Raw genomic sequence first — 15,302 nt, 5'->3', positions numbered from 1 at the left:
ATAGCCAAGATATGGAAGCAATCTAAGTGTTGACTAATAGATGACTGGATAAAGATGCGGCACACATATACATTTCATTCTCACTGTTTCTATACCACACTGTACTGATGGTCCAAGGCAGCAGAGCATGCCAAAGAAAAAGGAAAGAGACACACAGATTAAAAATAAACAAAACAAGATACAACTTCTCATCCACTAGGATGGCTAATAAAAAAGAAAAAAAAATAAAGAAAACGTAAGTGAAAAAGAGAAAGACATAGTGATACATGCTATAACACGGATAAACCTTGAAAACATTATGCTGGGTANAAGAAAACATAAGTGAAAAAGAGAAAGACATAGTGATACATGCTATAACACGGATAAACCTTGAAAACATTATGCTGGGTAAAAGAAGGCAGACACAGAAAGCTACACAATGTATCACTGCATTTATGTAAAAAATCCAGAGTCCAGAGCATCTATAGACATAAAGCAGATCAGTAGTTGCTTGGGCTTTGGGGGAAGGGTAAACAGAGAGTGACAGCTTAATGAGTATGAGCTTTCCTCTTGGGAGGGTGAAAATGTCCTGGAATTAGACAGTGGTGATGGCTGTGCAACACTGTAAATGTACTAAATATCACCAGTAGTAAATTTTACATTAGGTATATTTTAGCACAATTTTTAAAAAAGAATAATGTAATGTTTTTATTCACAGTCCACATAACATGAAGAAAATACTATGGGATTCACCAAAAAGGCTGTTTAAATTAAGAAATTTGCATAATTTTAGTGTACAATGTCAATATACAAATTTCTGTGTATCACATTTCTGTACATTAACAACAAATAATGGGAAAGCAAAAATGTTTAAAATATCACTTTGAAAAGCATCCAAAAATATGACCTCGTCAGGTATAAATTTAATGCAATATACTTAAGACCTGTCCACTGAAAACTATAGAACACTACACAAAGAAATTAAAGAAGACCTAATTAAACCAAGGTATATATCAGGTTTTTAAGATAACAGTTCTTCCCAGATTAATTTACAGATTCACCACAATCCCACTCAAAATCTCAGCAGGTTTTTTTGTAGAAATTGATAGATTACAAAATTTATGTGAAAATGCAAAATGACCTAAAACACCCCAAGAAATTCTGCAACAGAAGAAGAAAGGTGGAGGCCATACACTATCTAATTTCAACACTTATTAGATCAACGGAACAGAGTCCAGAAGTAGACCTGTGTACACAGTCAATTAATTTTTGGTAAATATGCCAAGGTAATGAGAAAATATATACTTTTCAATAATTGGTGATGGAACAAATGGATAACCATATGACACTAAAAGAAAACCAAAAAACCCCAAACAAAAAACCTTGATGTTTACCATACACAGTACATAAAAATAACTGAAAATGGATCTGAATCCTAAAAAGTAAAAGCGCTAAGTACAAAGTGTCTAGAAGAAAACATAGGAGAAAACCCTGTGAGAGGAAATGTATCCTTGGAACAGAAAAACACAATCCATAAAGAACAAAAAATGATAAGGTGGATTTCCTAAAAATTAAAACAATCAACTGGGGACACCTGGGTGGCTCAGGTCATGATACTAAGGTCCTGGGATCAAGCCCCGCATCAGACTCCTGGCTCAGCGGGGAGCCTGCTTCTCCCTCTGCCTGCCACTTCCCCTGCTTGTATCTGAGGGTTTAGAAAGGAGGGGGTATGGGGGGTTGGGCTAGCCCGGTAAAGGGTGGTAAGGAGGGCACGTATTGCATGGAGCACTGGGTGTTATACGCAAACAATGAATCATGGAACACTACATGAAAAGCTAATGATGTACTGTATGGTGACTAGCATAACATAATAAAAAATAAATAAATAATAAAAACAAAATATTCTATTCCTAAAAAAAAATAAATAAATAAATAAAACAATCAACTGTTTGAAAGGTATCACTAAGGAAATAAAAACACAAACCACAGACTGGAAGAAAATTCACAAAACCTGCATCTAACAAGAAATTTTTAGCCCGTATATATTTAAAAAAAACAAAAAAACAACCCTCTTACAACTAAATAAGAAAACAACCACAGTTCTAAAAATGAGCACAAGATTTTAACAGACACCTCACAGAGGGAGACATACTAATGTTCAAAATCACATGAAAAAAAGAACATCGTTAGTCACTGGAGAAATGCAAATTCAAACCGCAATGAATTCTACTGTACATTTATTTTAAAAGTTCATAAAGAAGAAAAAGAGGAAGATGAGGAAGAGGAGGAGAAGGGAAAAAAAAAAACCCCTAGCAATATCCGTACTGACAAAGAGCAACCGAAAATTTCATACACTGCCAGTGCAAAAGCAAAATGGTATAGTCATTTAAGAAACCGTTTGTCAGTCTCTTAAAAAGCAATGCCTACACTTACCATAACTAGCAGTTCCTGGTAATAACCAAGAGAAATGAAAATATATGTCCACATAAAGATTTGTACACAAATATTCATAACAACCTTCTTACAGCTTAAAACTGCAAACATCCTAAACTTCCAAAACAACTGTGACATCCCTACAATGGATAAACCACCACAGGATCCATATAATGTAGTAATATTCAGTAGTAATAAGAAAGCATACAACAACATGATTCAACCTCAAGTGTGCTTGTTTTTAATACGTGTGTTCTTAGAAAAAATTCCCTTAAAAATATGAATTTTTAACAATTTGGTCATACATGAGTCAAAGCTCATCATAACAAATTTAAGCGGACTATACAAATCTGTTAAAGAACTTTTGGAAACTTACTGAAAATGACTCAATAAAAATAAGCAGTTTAACTTTACCTAAATACTCTGCCTTAGAAACAAAATGAAGGAACGGATAACGTTTTTGCAGAATAGAATTAATCTCACCAACATCTGGCCTCATACACATTATCGCCTTACATTAGGAGCTGCCCTTTACTGAGATTAGTCTGACTGGGACAAGTTCCTTAAAAGACTGTTATCGAGAATACAAACTGGAATGCACAAAAAAAGTTATCTTTATTTCGTTATTAGATCCAAAACTTTCTCTGACTTTTTAACTATATATGAACTAAGTAAATATTTCTACATTGGTACTAAGAACAGTAGCCTATTAATGTCAAAGTAAGTTAATGGCAATGGGTTGCATATATATACATATATATGTGTATATATATATATATATATACATACACACACACACACACACACACACACACGAACATGCCAGGGACCATGCTGGGTAGCTTACATTGATTACCTCATTTTGTTATTTCACTGTGCATACTCCTTCACTTTATTTAATCATATAAAGTGATCATGATATTTAATAAGATTGACCATGATAACTAAGAAACCATCATCGACTATAAATTGTAGAGATTTTTTTTTAAAGATTTTTTATTTATTCATTTGACAGAGATAGAGACAGCCAGCGAGAGAGGGAACACAAGCAGGGGGAGTGGGAGAAGAAGAAGCAGGCTCCTAGTGGATGAGCCTGATGTGGGGCTTGATCCCAGAACGCTGGGATCATGCCCTGAGCCTAAGGCAGACGCTTAACGACTGAGCCACCCAGGTGCCCCAGCAGAGATGGTTCTTGAACATTCTTGTGAGAATAAACCGGAGTCATAGTTCTAGGTAGGTGGAGGATATTTTAGAAGGTACTTACTTTCACTAGCTCACTAACATTTATACTGTGCTTACTATGCCCAGGCACTGTTTTAAGGATTTTTACTATTTTACAGACAAGGAAACTGAGACAAGAGAAATTAAGAAACTTTTAAGTAACTTGTCCAAGGTTACAGTAGTAATAAAGCAAGTTTTATTAAATAAAGCATAGTTTTATGTCAACAGAAGAAGAGGAAAATCAATTATAGCAACTGAAACAGGTGAGAGGAATGTGAAAAGCTGGGTGAAGAATGTACAGTGTTCTGTTTTTTCTTCAGGAAACTTAGATATAGCAAACAAAGACAGCCAGCGTCAACAAAGGAGCCTCAATTATAAATGAGACTGCCAAAAGGACTTTATCTGTACTTACACACAGTCTTAGAAAATACATATAGTCTTCATGATATTTACTTCCAATATAGTTTAAAAGGTAAAGTAGGACACATCACACTATTAAGTTTATAAGTCTACAGTCACCTAATTTTTAAAAATCACAAATGTATGTGAGAAGACAAGTTTTAACAGATGTATTTAAGATAAAGGACTACAATGGAAAGCAACCTGATTTTAGGAATTTAAAACCTTTAAAGTAATGGCATGAGAGGTTATCTCCTTTGGAAAAAAATCAAACTGAAAATTACAAGAAATGTATTATTAAGACTTTAAAAAAACCTTACTAGACATTTTTTTGATGTCTCAAATTTTTACATGGGGGAAGAAGGAAGAGAAGAAGGAGAAAATAACAGCCAATTTCACTTAATGCTGTCACAGAAATACTGGTAAAATATTTTGTAAATGAAATAATTCGTTCAAGCAGCAGGGGGAGCTAAGGCATTGTTATTTTGTTTGTTCTTTAAGGGTAGGGAATGTGTCTGGTTGCTATGCATAGGGAGAACTTCATTTAATTTTAAAATTACAAATTTTATGCATTATCTTTATATCATTAAATGATTTAAGATTTTTAATTAAGCAGATAGGTTTAATGTAAAAAGTTGACATAGACAATTTAATATTATATGATATTTTGAAAGACGTTTAACATGTGGCACTTCCTATGTTAGCATTAATACTCCTTCAGCTAATTCATTAAAAGTGAGTGAACAATACATTTAACTAGAGGGCTATAAACATAGCAAGAAAAAGACTGGGTAACAAACATGTCATTTACATTATTAATTGAAGTGTTACAAATATAAAGGAACCAAATTCTATTACACTGCCTTTTTTTGTCTATTTATACTCTGAGAAGGTACCTCAGGGTGAAAACTTTACTCAAAAGGTCAGAATGAATGCAAAAATTATTGAAAGCCTCACTTAAGGTCTCCCCACATTCAACCTTGTCAACTTTCTAAAAATTCACTCCACACAACAGCCAAAATAATCTTTTTAAAATTCAATGATCATATCACTTTTCAGTAACTTCTCAGCTCTTAGAATAAAGATCGAAGTCCTTACTTTGGTTTACAAGACCATAAATGATCTAACTAATACCTTTCTTCCTAGCTTCAAATGTTGCCAAACTCCCTCTTGATCTCTGAACTCCGATCTTGGAAATCTTCTAGTTCCACGGATATCCACATTCTCACTACTCATCCACCATATCTCCACATAAGTCCCTTCCTCAGACAAGCCTTCCTGTGACAAGTAGTTCAAATCCCATCTATATCCTGTTCTTATGGCTCCCTATACTTTCCCTTTTTGCCATTTACATGGCCAGTAAATTAATATTTACGATCGACCACTATCCCAAAAGCTTTGCAATGACAGGGCATTTCTCTTCTGCTCTTGTTTGAATTTCCAGTGTCTATTACAGGAAGTGTTTGTTGTGTCTTAGTCAGCTTGGGCTGAAATACCATTGCCTGTGTGGCTTAAACAGAAGACATTCCTCACAGTTCCGGAGGCTACAAATCTGAGATCAAAGTGGCAGCATGCTCAGATACCGATAAGACCTCTCTTCTTAGCTTGCAGATGGCCGCCTTCTCACTGAGACCGCACAGGTGGACAGAAAGAGAGATCTCTCTCTTTTTCTTTATAAGGACACAGTCATCTCAGGTTAGGGTCCTATCCTTAACATATCACTTAACCTTAATTACCTCCCAAAGACCCATCTCCAAATACAGACACAATGGGGAATAACTTCACCATGAACTTGTAGCAGTGATACCATTAAGTCTACAGCATGTGGAAAGACTATGAAATAAATAGATGCTGACACTAACAAAAGAGAACATAAAAATATTTAAAAATAAGCAATATAAGTATGATTTATTTCAATATTATAGCCATTGAAAGAAAGGTATCATCAGGTTAATAAAGTCAAAGAGAAAATGAGCAAAATATGTAGCCAAAAAAGGTGGAAGATGTGTATAATCCAATACTCAGTTCAACATTCAGTGGTCATATCATGGCCACCTTGGTGCTGGCAATGGAGTTTTAAAGATGAAACACCTCACAGTCTATAACTGAAAATGAGTCATAACCCAATAATTATAATGCTTTAAAGTAAGTGTTGGACCATTCCTCAGTCTCCATTTTCCTCAACTTACTAGAACCTGGTACTTGGCCTGCAACTCTCTCAACTACAATCAACCTTAACCCCCTCTTTTTTTTTTTTTTAATTTTATTTATTTGTTTGACAGAGAGAGAGAGACAGCCAGCGAGAGAGGGAACACAAGCAGGGGGAGTGGGAGAGGAAGAAGCAGGCTCGATCCCAGAACTCCCGGAATCACTCCCTGAGCTGAAGGCAGACACTTAAGGACCGAGCCACCCAGGCGCCCCTTGACCTCCTCTTTGCTCAAGCCAATGCACATTATTGTCATGCAGGGTCCCCGCATGTGGCCAGTTTGTATGCCAATTCTACACAAATCTGGAGGGCACCCTTCATAGACCAGGACCCTGCAGAACTGTGCAGTGTGCAACCTGTACACTGAAACCAGTGTCTGGTCTTCGACATCTCCCCACCATACCCAGTGCTATTAACTAATCCCTCTTCCGAGGAGGTACCCAGCCACCGAAATGTGTAACACTGTATCCTGATTTTCAGTCCTACCTTTCTTGCTCCTCTTTTTTTCTATTGTGTGTGCTTTGTTTTTTCTAACCATCCTTTCGATGTTCCTAGGCCCTCTTTCTCACTCTATTCATACTCATGGTGATCTCATGTACCGTCATAGTTGCACTCTCTACTTGTATGCTGATGACTCCCAAATTCACACTTTTAGTTCAGATCTCTGTTCTCAATCCCATATCCTTAGAATCAGCAGCCTCCTAGAAATCTCTAGTGGGACGTTCCACAGGCCACATAAACTTGACATGTCCAAAGCTGTATCAAAACGGACTAAAAAACTAAAACTGAGGACACGATTCTTAGTCACTGGCCAAGATTTCACAAATGGAAAGTATTTCTGTCAGTTCACTTTTACGGTTTTAGGGTTTTTGTTATTTTGATTTTGGTTCTTGCTCATATTTCATGTATCTCAGGCCTAAAGGGTGGGGTAGGAGCCCCTTTTCTCCCTGTGGACATTGTAAACTGTCTTGAAATTCCATTCCAAATTCCTGCTTGCATACCTCACTACATGGCAGGGGCTGGAAAGCTAAGTTCAAATGTCCCAGATTCCCTTACAGCTCAAGTTCCACACATGATGACCTAGCTTCCACCAAGCTGATATAGCTTCTCAGTATTATATAAGCAGAAGTGATGCCTGTATCTTTGCTGTTTCTTCTAGTAAGCTTGGTTTTGAAGGTATTTGGTTATTTTGCAGCAAAAGTTACTGTGATCCCAGTATCCAGTTCTGTGGCACTAAAAAGCAGAGAGTGAGACCTCCATTTCCTGGCATGGACAGGGCTAAAGAAATATGGTCCTTGAGTCAAAAGCCAAGCCTGCTGTCTTCCCAGTTTCCTGATCCTCTATATTGTTCTGAGGGCCATATCAAGTCTGCCTGGGGTGCTGAAAACAGGAGACATAGTCCGAGGTTCGCTCAGGGTAAGGAGATTGATTCTAAGGGGAGCCCCCTACATAAAGTTGGGTTATAATCTCAGTATAAGGGCGAACAAGCAAAAAATCTGTTGCTCAGAGGAACACAGAAGGGAACTTGCTTATGTCAACTTTGGTATGAAGTAAAAGGAAAGGAAAAAATCTTCCCCTCCGCAGAGAAGAATTTCTTAAACAAAAAGTACAAAACATGAAGGAGATAACTAATAAATTCAGCTACAGGACATGATGAACTTCTGTTCATTAAAAATACCACAAAGAGTGAAATTACAAGTGACACAAACTGGCCAAAGATATTTGCAGTAGAAAAACCAACAAAGGCTTAGTATTTAGAATACATAAAAAAAAAAAAAACTTTGAAAAACCGAAGCAAAACCACCAACTAAAAAACGGGCAAGAAAAAAAGATACTTTACAGAAAACACAAAGAGCCTCAGAGATGAGATGGTGAATGCTGGTGACGATGGGAGGTGACAGCAATGCTCAACCACTGCTCAGAGCATCGTCAGTGGAAACAGCTTAGTGCTGCCCAGGGAGGCTGAGCACGTGCCCTAGGACGCTGCTGCCTTTACTCTTAGAAATTCACTCCTGCCCATGTGTGCCAAGGTATGTCCAAGGGAGATCGTAACAGCACTGTTTATAAGAGCAAAACACTGTAAGACTCCAACGTCTATCAAAGGTGGAATGATATATTAATATGCCGAAATACTGCACCAAAGCGAGAATAAGTGGGAACTGTACTAACGATGGCAATTTAAGGGAAAGCAACAACTCTAGAAGACCCACTTACAGTGTGATTTCACTTACAGAAATTAAAACAACACAACACTTTTGGAAGCAAACTCATTTTTTGTAGTTTTAACTGTAGAGCTAGTTTAACAGGCAATAAAGATAATTTTACGGGTGATAAATTTAGCATTCTTTAGCATAGCATCTGATAAAATTATGTTTAGATTCAGTATTTTAGTTTCCTTTAATTAAAACAGATGTTTTATTCATCGTTAGTAATTTTCATGTACTGTTTCCATTTGTAAAATGTAAAGCATTTCTATAGTTTAAAGAAAGATTGAAAGACAAACAAGTACCAATATACCCACTACTCAGTTCAATTAATACATGACCACTACTTTAGAAGCCCCCTCAGGAACCCTGATTACAGACTCCTTCCTCTCAGACTTAACAATGATATTGACTTATTCTGAAGCTTAGTTTTTAGTAGGTTTTATATATGTATGTCTTATTTCACATTCATATGCTTTAAAATTTTATAGAAATACAAACATTGATTATAGATTTATTTCTATATATATTTAACATAAATTATTTTATATATATCTATCTTCTAAGACAGCTACAACAGCTATATATATATATATGTATATAACTATGTATATATCTATCAAAATATATACATTTTATTTTAAATATGAAGCTATGGAGACAAAAATGCAGGTAAGTGGCTACCTGGGACTGGGCATGAGTGCAGGGCAAATGGGCCTAAGGAAACTTTCTCGAATAATGGAAAGATTTAAAACTGTATTATAGGGATGGTTGCCCAACTCCAATATTTACTAAGAATCATTAAACGGTATTCTTACAATGGATGGATTTTATGGTTTACATATTCTATTTAAAGTTGTGTGTGTGTGTGTGTGTGTGTGTGTGTGTGTGTGTTGGTCCTCCTGGGAAGCCTTCCGAAACTAGCCCAGGCAGCAGTTGGTTCACATCCCTTTATTACTGTACTTATCAAATCAGGATACACTCCTTAGCCAGTTTTCAACTAGGTTTAAACCTCCTAAAAAATTAAATAAATAAATAAAAAATAAAAATAAAATAAAGCTCCTGGAGAACTAGAATGTTTGCTGGTACTCTGCATGCTCTCTTCCACAACCCATGCCAATACATTCTAAAGTAGTGCTTAAAATTTTCTTGCTCATTAAGTAACTATTAAATGAATTAATCACTGGGGTTCTGCGGCTAAATAAAAGTATCAGCCACTCCACTGAGAAAGTGTGAAATTGCATGATATCCTGAGGGAGGAAAAAAGGGAGCAAAGACAGGGTGGAGTTTAGAGTACTTGCTCTGGACCTTCAATGTCAGATCCAATTCTAGCTGCATTGCTTTAAAAAAGTATGATCTGGGGCAAATTATTTAATTGTCTGTGCCTCAATTTCCTTACCTATGAAGTGGAGATTATCTTCCTTAAGACAATCTATTCTTATACTATAAGGAATAATATTAGACATTTAAAACAATGCTTAACCAATAAACACATACAAAGGTATTTGACATCATTAATCAGTAGGGAAATACAAATTAAAACTATAATGATATCTACCAGAATGGCTAAAATTACAAAGTCTGAACAAGTGTTGACAAAGATGTAGAGCAAGTGAAATTATCACTGCTGTTGCGAATTAACACTCACTTTGGAGAACTGGGAGCAGCTTCTAAAAAAATTAAAATATACCTGCTCTAACAACTCAGGAAGGAATACTGACCAATGAAGTTTAGGAAGATGCAGCTTGGAACATGAATGAAAGGGACTGTGACTGACTTCCCAACAGAACTCTGGAAAGCTCCTTAATTTAGATTTTGCATGACAGAAAAAGGCAGGCATGAGAAGGCTTAGTTACTGCCTTTTAGGATTACAGCTGAGATTTGCATACCTATAAAGTTAATTAATATTTGGAAAAGCTTTTAGAAACAATGCCTGACATAGCCATGTTATACTAGTATTTGGTAGATAGATTTAAGAAAATACCTACTCCGTGGGCCCTCAGAATTCATTCCTATGGGGTGTGGGTGTGTTTGTGTGTGTGTGTGTGTGTGTGTATACATATATATATACCAAAAAAAAACAAAACAAAACACAAAAACAGAAAGTCCTTTACAAGAATATTGATAGCAGTTTTGTTAATAACCCAGAACTACAAATTCAAATATCCAAAAAGAGAAAATAGTTGATAAACTGTGGTATATTCATAAATGATAAATGGCATACTACTCAGTGAAAACAAAACAAAAAACCCCAAAAAACAACAAATACAAAACATAAATGAATCTTTAAAACATTATGCTAAGCAAAGTAAGTCAGGTACAAGGAGTATGCTGTATATTTCCATGTGAATGAAGGTGAAGGACAGGCAAAACTTGTGTACGGTGATAGACATCAGTATGATTGTCCTATGAGAGAGAAAGAAGAGGAGAGGAGAGAACTGGCTGGAAGGGGGCAAAACAACTTCTGGAGTGATGGGCATTTATACCTTCATTTGATTCACAGCAGGAAGGACTAAAAAAATTTATCAAGTTGTACACTTAATTTTTTTTTTACTCTACGTAAACAATACCCAACAAAATACTCTTAGCATGAAGTTTTTTTTTCCTGTCAGTGAAAATGTTTCGTCAGTTTTTAAGAAGTATCTGGTATGTAGTAAGTATGCAACCAAAATTATCTACTATTATCAGTTCCAGTTGGCTAATTTGTTAGAGTGGCGAGGAAATAATCATGATTACACATGGCTGAGACAAAACAAAACAAAAACCCTCAAAAAACAACCAAACAAACAAAAAACAAAACCTGAATATCTCTCAAAAAAGGGGAAACAAACAATGACAGGTGATTATAGCCACTCTGTTGAAAGGAAAACTCCCTATAAAGTCTATGGATTACTATCTAGTTTGTACTTCCCTCATACTGTCTCTTCCATAATGCTCTTAGAGAATTCTAGGGATTTTATTTTTGTTGTTTAAAAACCATTTATTGGGGTGCCTAGGAGGTTCGGTTGCTTAAGTGTCTGCCTTCAGCTCAGGTCATGATCCCAGGGTCCTGGGATCAAGTCCCACACTGGGCTCCCTGCTCAGTGAGGAGTCTGCTTCTGCCTCTCCCTCAGCTCATGCTCCGTCTCTCTCTCTCTCTCTCAAATAAATAAAATCTTTTAAAAACAAAACAACAAAAAAACCATTTTTACCAGGATGTCCAATTAAATGCTTTCAAATATTATTTAGGTTTTCCTATTGACTTTCAAATTATGCATGAACTTCCTCTTCTAGGTCCGTATTTAATACTAAATACACACACACACATATACATACATACATATACATATACACACACATATATATACATATATGTACAAACATACACAAAAATATATACTATGTATTTATACATATATATGANCACACACACACACACACACACACACACACATACATATACATATGCACACACATATATATACATATATGTACAAACATACACAAAAATATATACTATGTATTTATACATATATATGAAACAATAGGTTTTCCATTTGTTACAGGATCTTGAACTTAATTATGACTAAGGTTCATTCATGGTGGGGATAAGAAAAAGAGACTGACCATTATCTTCAACCTACATCTCTGATATTGCACTTCAAACTTTTAGGGTATGTTAATGTTAGCAGCTAAGGGTACAATTAATTTAAGCCATGAAAGATGGGATGCCTTCTGAATACCACTTTGAAATGTGTTCAGTGGTAAAGTAAAATAAGGCAAAAGATCCTAAGCCTAGTGTTAAAGGATAGGTGCGCACCTGTGGGTGTGCTCACGGCATTCAGATACTAGAAAAGTGTTTGAAGACTGGAGGGAGTTCACAGTACTCACCGTAATCACTGGATTCTCACGGTATTTCATCAAACAACCAGAACTTGCTATACATTTTTTACATTTCCAACAACAAAGAATACTTATGTCTTCTTGATTATGATTTTGAGTTATTAATTCTTCACTTCTTTTCGTCTGTGGAAAAATTAATACATTTTTAAAATGTTGAACTGTGTCAGATTAAATTTGATTTTCTAAATCCTTACCACAAAAGTAGCTACATGCGGATCAGAAGAAAGAGAATCATCAGTTGATGAGGTACCCACTAGATACCAGGTCTTAGGCTAGCAGCTCTCTATAATAAACTATGTCCTGAATCGAAAATTCCATTTAATGATGATGTTGATGCATTTTGTTAGTGACTACCAACTTATTTTTGCATAACATTTTATGTCTATTTCTTTCCATCTTTCTCTGAAAGTCATAAAAGGCAACTGCTGAAGGGTCAATTAAATAAGTTAATGCAGTGGCTTTAACTGAGGGCTTCAGAGGGGAGGGGGGTGGGGGAATGGGATAGGCTGGTGATGGGTAGTAAGGAGGGCACGTATCGCATGGTGCACTGGGTCTTATACGCAACTAATGAATCATGGAACTTTACATCAAAAACCAGGCATGTCCTGTATGGTGACTAACATAATAAAAAAAAATTTTTTTTAAAAGTCCTAACAAAGAACTATAAATACTCTTTTAAATAGGAAGTTTTAAATACCCACAGCATTAAATTTGAAATACAATAAAATTTATTGAGTTGTAGTTAATTATGTGAAAATGGGAAGTATTTACTTTAAACTGATGACAAAAATTCCTTGTCCTGAATGCAGTAATTTCTCTTGCATATCGTACTCAGTGAACAGTTACTATACTGCATCTTGTAGTGTATGTAGTCAAACAAAAAGACTTCGAGAACAGCCCTACCAATTTTGTAGTCTATTTTTATACCTGAGATTTTATGTAAATAATGTAAGTTAGACCATTTTGGCAGAAGAGTTTCACACTAATAAATATACGCCCCCTATTTTGGGATCCTTATTAACTTGCCCGGTAACTGTTTATTAGAAAGAAAGGAAATGTCTACTGAGCATTTCCTGGCCGCATTTCCTCATTTGTTAGCTCTTTCGTTTTTCCTTCATTCGTTCAACATTTACTGACAGCTAACAAAATGACACACATTGAGTCAAACTCCGGGGGTAAAAAGCTGAGTAGCACTTACTTTCTGTCTTAGAGGTACTCACTGTGCTATATAGCTCAACAGTTTCCTATCTGAGGTCATTACAATCGCTTGGGAAGCTTTAAAAAAATGATGCCTAGGCCCCACTTCTAGAAACAGAAATTTTAACTTCTCTGGAGATGGAGAGGGAGTTAGGAGTGGGCATTTTTAAAAGTATGGTCAGGGTGAGGACAGAGATGTATTACACAAATTATTGACAAAACTGCAAGAGCTGTAAGGACTATAAAAGAGGGAACACCAATGAACCTTAACCACATTTAAAGGACTTAAGGAACCCTGCCTGGGAGGGCACAGCATGCCCCTCTTGCAACCCATCCAGCTCTGACCTTCAGGTAACAATCCCAATTCTGTCTCCACAGACATCGTCAGAGCCTATCTCAGTCCATTTGACTATTTAAGCTAGGTCCTCCATAATCTCAATAACATCTTAATTTGCAAATGTCCTATCTCCTCCTGCTTGATGTGTCTTTCTTCATTGTTGAAACCCTCTCCTCTTTGGTCCTCCTTTCTCCTTTCTATATCCTTCTTAGTGTCTTATGTCCTCATCTCCCCCCTCAGCCAAGAGTGGGGACTGTAAGGAGGGGTCCTATCAGAATCCATGATGGAGAAACTCCCTAACTGCCTATCTCCCCCTCTCCCTGAGATCCATATACATCTCCCCATTTCTCTACCCTTTCCCCCACATGTCAACATTTTTCCATGCTTTCTTGGGGTGCAAGTATGTAGTTAGAAAAAATCTTGTAGGTGAGTCTAATCAGTTTTCGCTGAAAATTACACTGTAGCAAGTCCTATACCAAAGATTTCAAAATCTATACATCTAATTTTTTATCTTATTCCAAAGCTCTAGAGAAATAATTCAACTTCCAGATGTCAACTGCATCTCTAAATGAAGCTCTTTCAAGGCTGTTTGTACTGGCTATTTGCTGTCTAGATCTGTGCTACCCTATGTGGCAGCCACTAGTCAGATGTATTACTAAGCACTTCAAATGTGGCTACTTTTAACTGAGAAGTGCAGTAAGTGTTAACTACACATGGATTTTGAATACTGAGTAGGAAAAAAAGAATGCTAAATATTAATCATTTTACATTAATTTCATGTTGAAATATTTTTAATATACTGAGTCAAGTAAACTATTTTATAAAAATTAACTTCCCTTGTTTCTTTTTACTTTGACTACTACAATTTTTAAATTACATGTGTGACTTGTGTCATGCTCCAGTCAGACGGGACTTGTCCAGACCTCCTCTTCGCAGGTCTCTGCGCCATTCTTATCACTCACATCTGAGCTCAAAGTCATCCCCCAGTAGCATGGTATACCCAGCACCTGGTGGAATTTATTTTAATGTAGGTCACAAGACCACACTCCCAGAGATTCTAGTTCAATGTTTCTATGGTAGGAAGCAGCATACTTAACAAGCTCACTAGGTTACTGTTGGGGTGATCCGAAGACCACACTTTGAGAGATACTAACCTACAGAACACGGTCTACGCCCCATATTATGTCAAAAAGGTCCCTTAGGTGTAGCTCAAGGGATCTTTGTGATGGAACAGTTCTGAATCTGACTGCACTGGTGTTCATATCAATCTCTACATGTGATAAACTGCTCAGAACTAAATACACACAAAAAACTCCATGTAACTGGTGAGATCTGAATAAAGTAAATGGTTTGAAGGGTATACAGGAGCTCTCCGTGAATCTGTAATTCACATTTCACAGTGAGATCTACAACTATCTCAAAATGAAAAGTTTAAAAAAAAAAA

At 36.2% G+C, this 15,302-nt stretch overlaps 1 protein-coding gene across 1 annotated transcript in view; it reads right to left on the bottom strand.

Moving 5' to 3' along the window:
- The window catches only part of RNF180 (ring finger protein 180), a 197,525-nt gene that overhangs the window by 150,368 nt on the left and 31,855 nt on the right, over window positions 1-15,302 (bottom strand). Inside the window, exon 4 of the mRNA XM_034655636.1 lies at window positions 12,313-12,447. Within this exon, the coding sequence (XP_034511527.1) occupies window positions 12,313-12,447 (135 nt within the window). The remainder of the gene's footprint in view (window positions 1-12,312; window positions 12,448-15,302) is intronic.

The sequence above is a fragment of the Ailuropoda melanoleuca genome, chromosome 3 (assembly GCF_002007445.2).
Source record: "Ailuropoda melanoleuca isolate Jingjing chromosome 3, ASM200744v2, whole genome shotgun sequence".
NCBI lineage: Eukaryota > Metazoa > Chordata > Mammalia > Carnivora > Ursidae > Ailuropoda > Ailuropoda melanoleuca.
The sequence above is the reverse complement of the archived record's forward strand: the minus strand, read 5'-3'. Positions and strand labels throughout refer to the sequence as shown.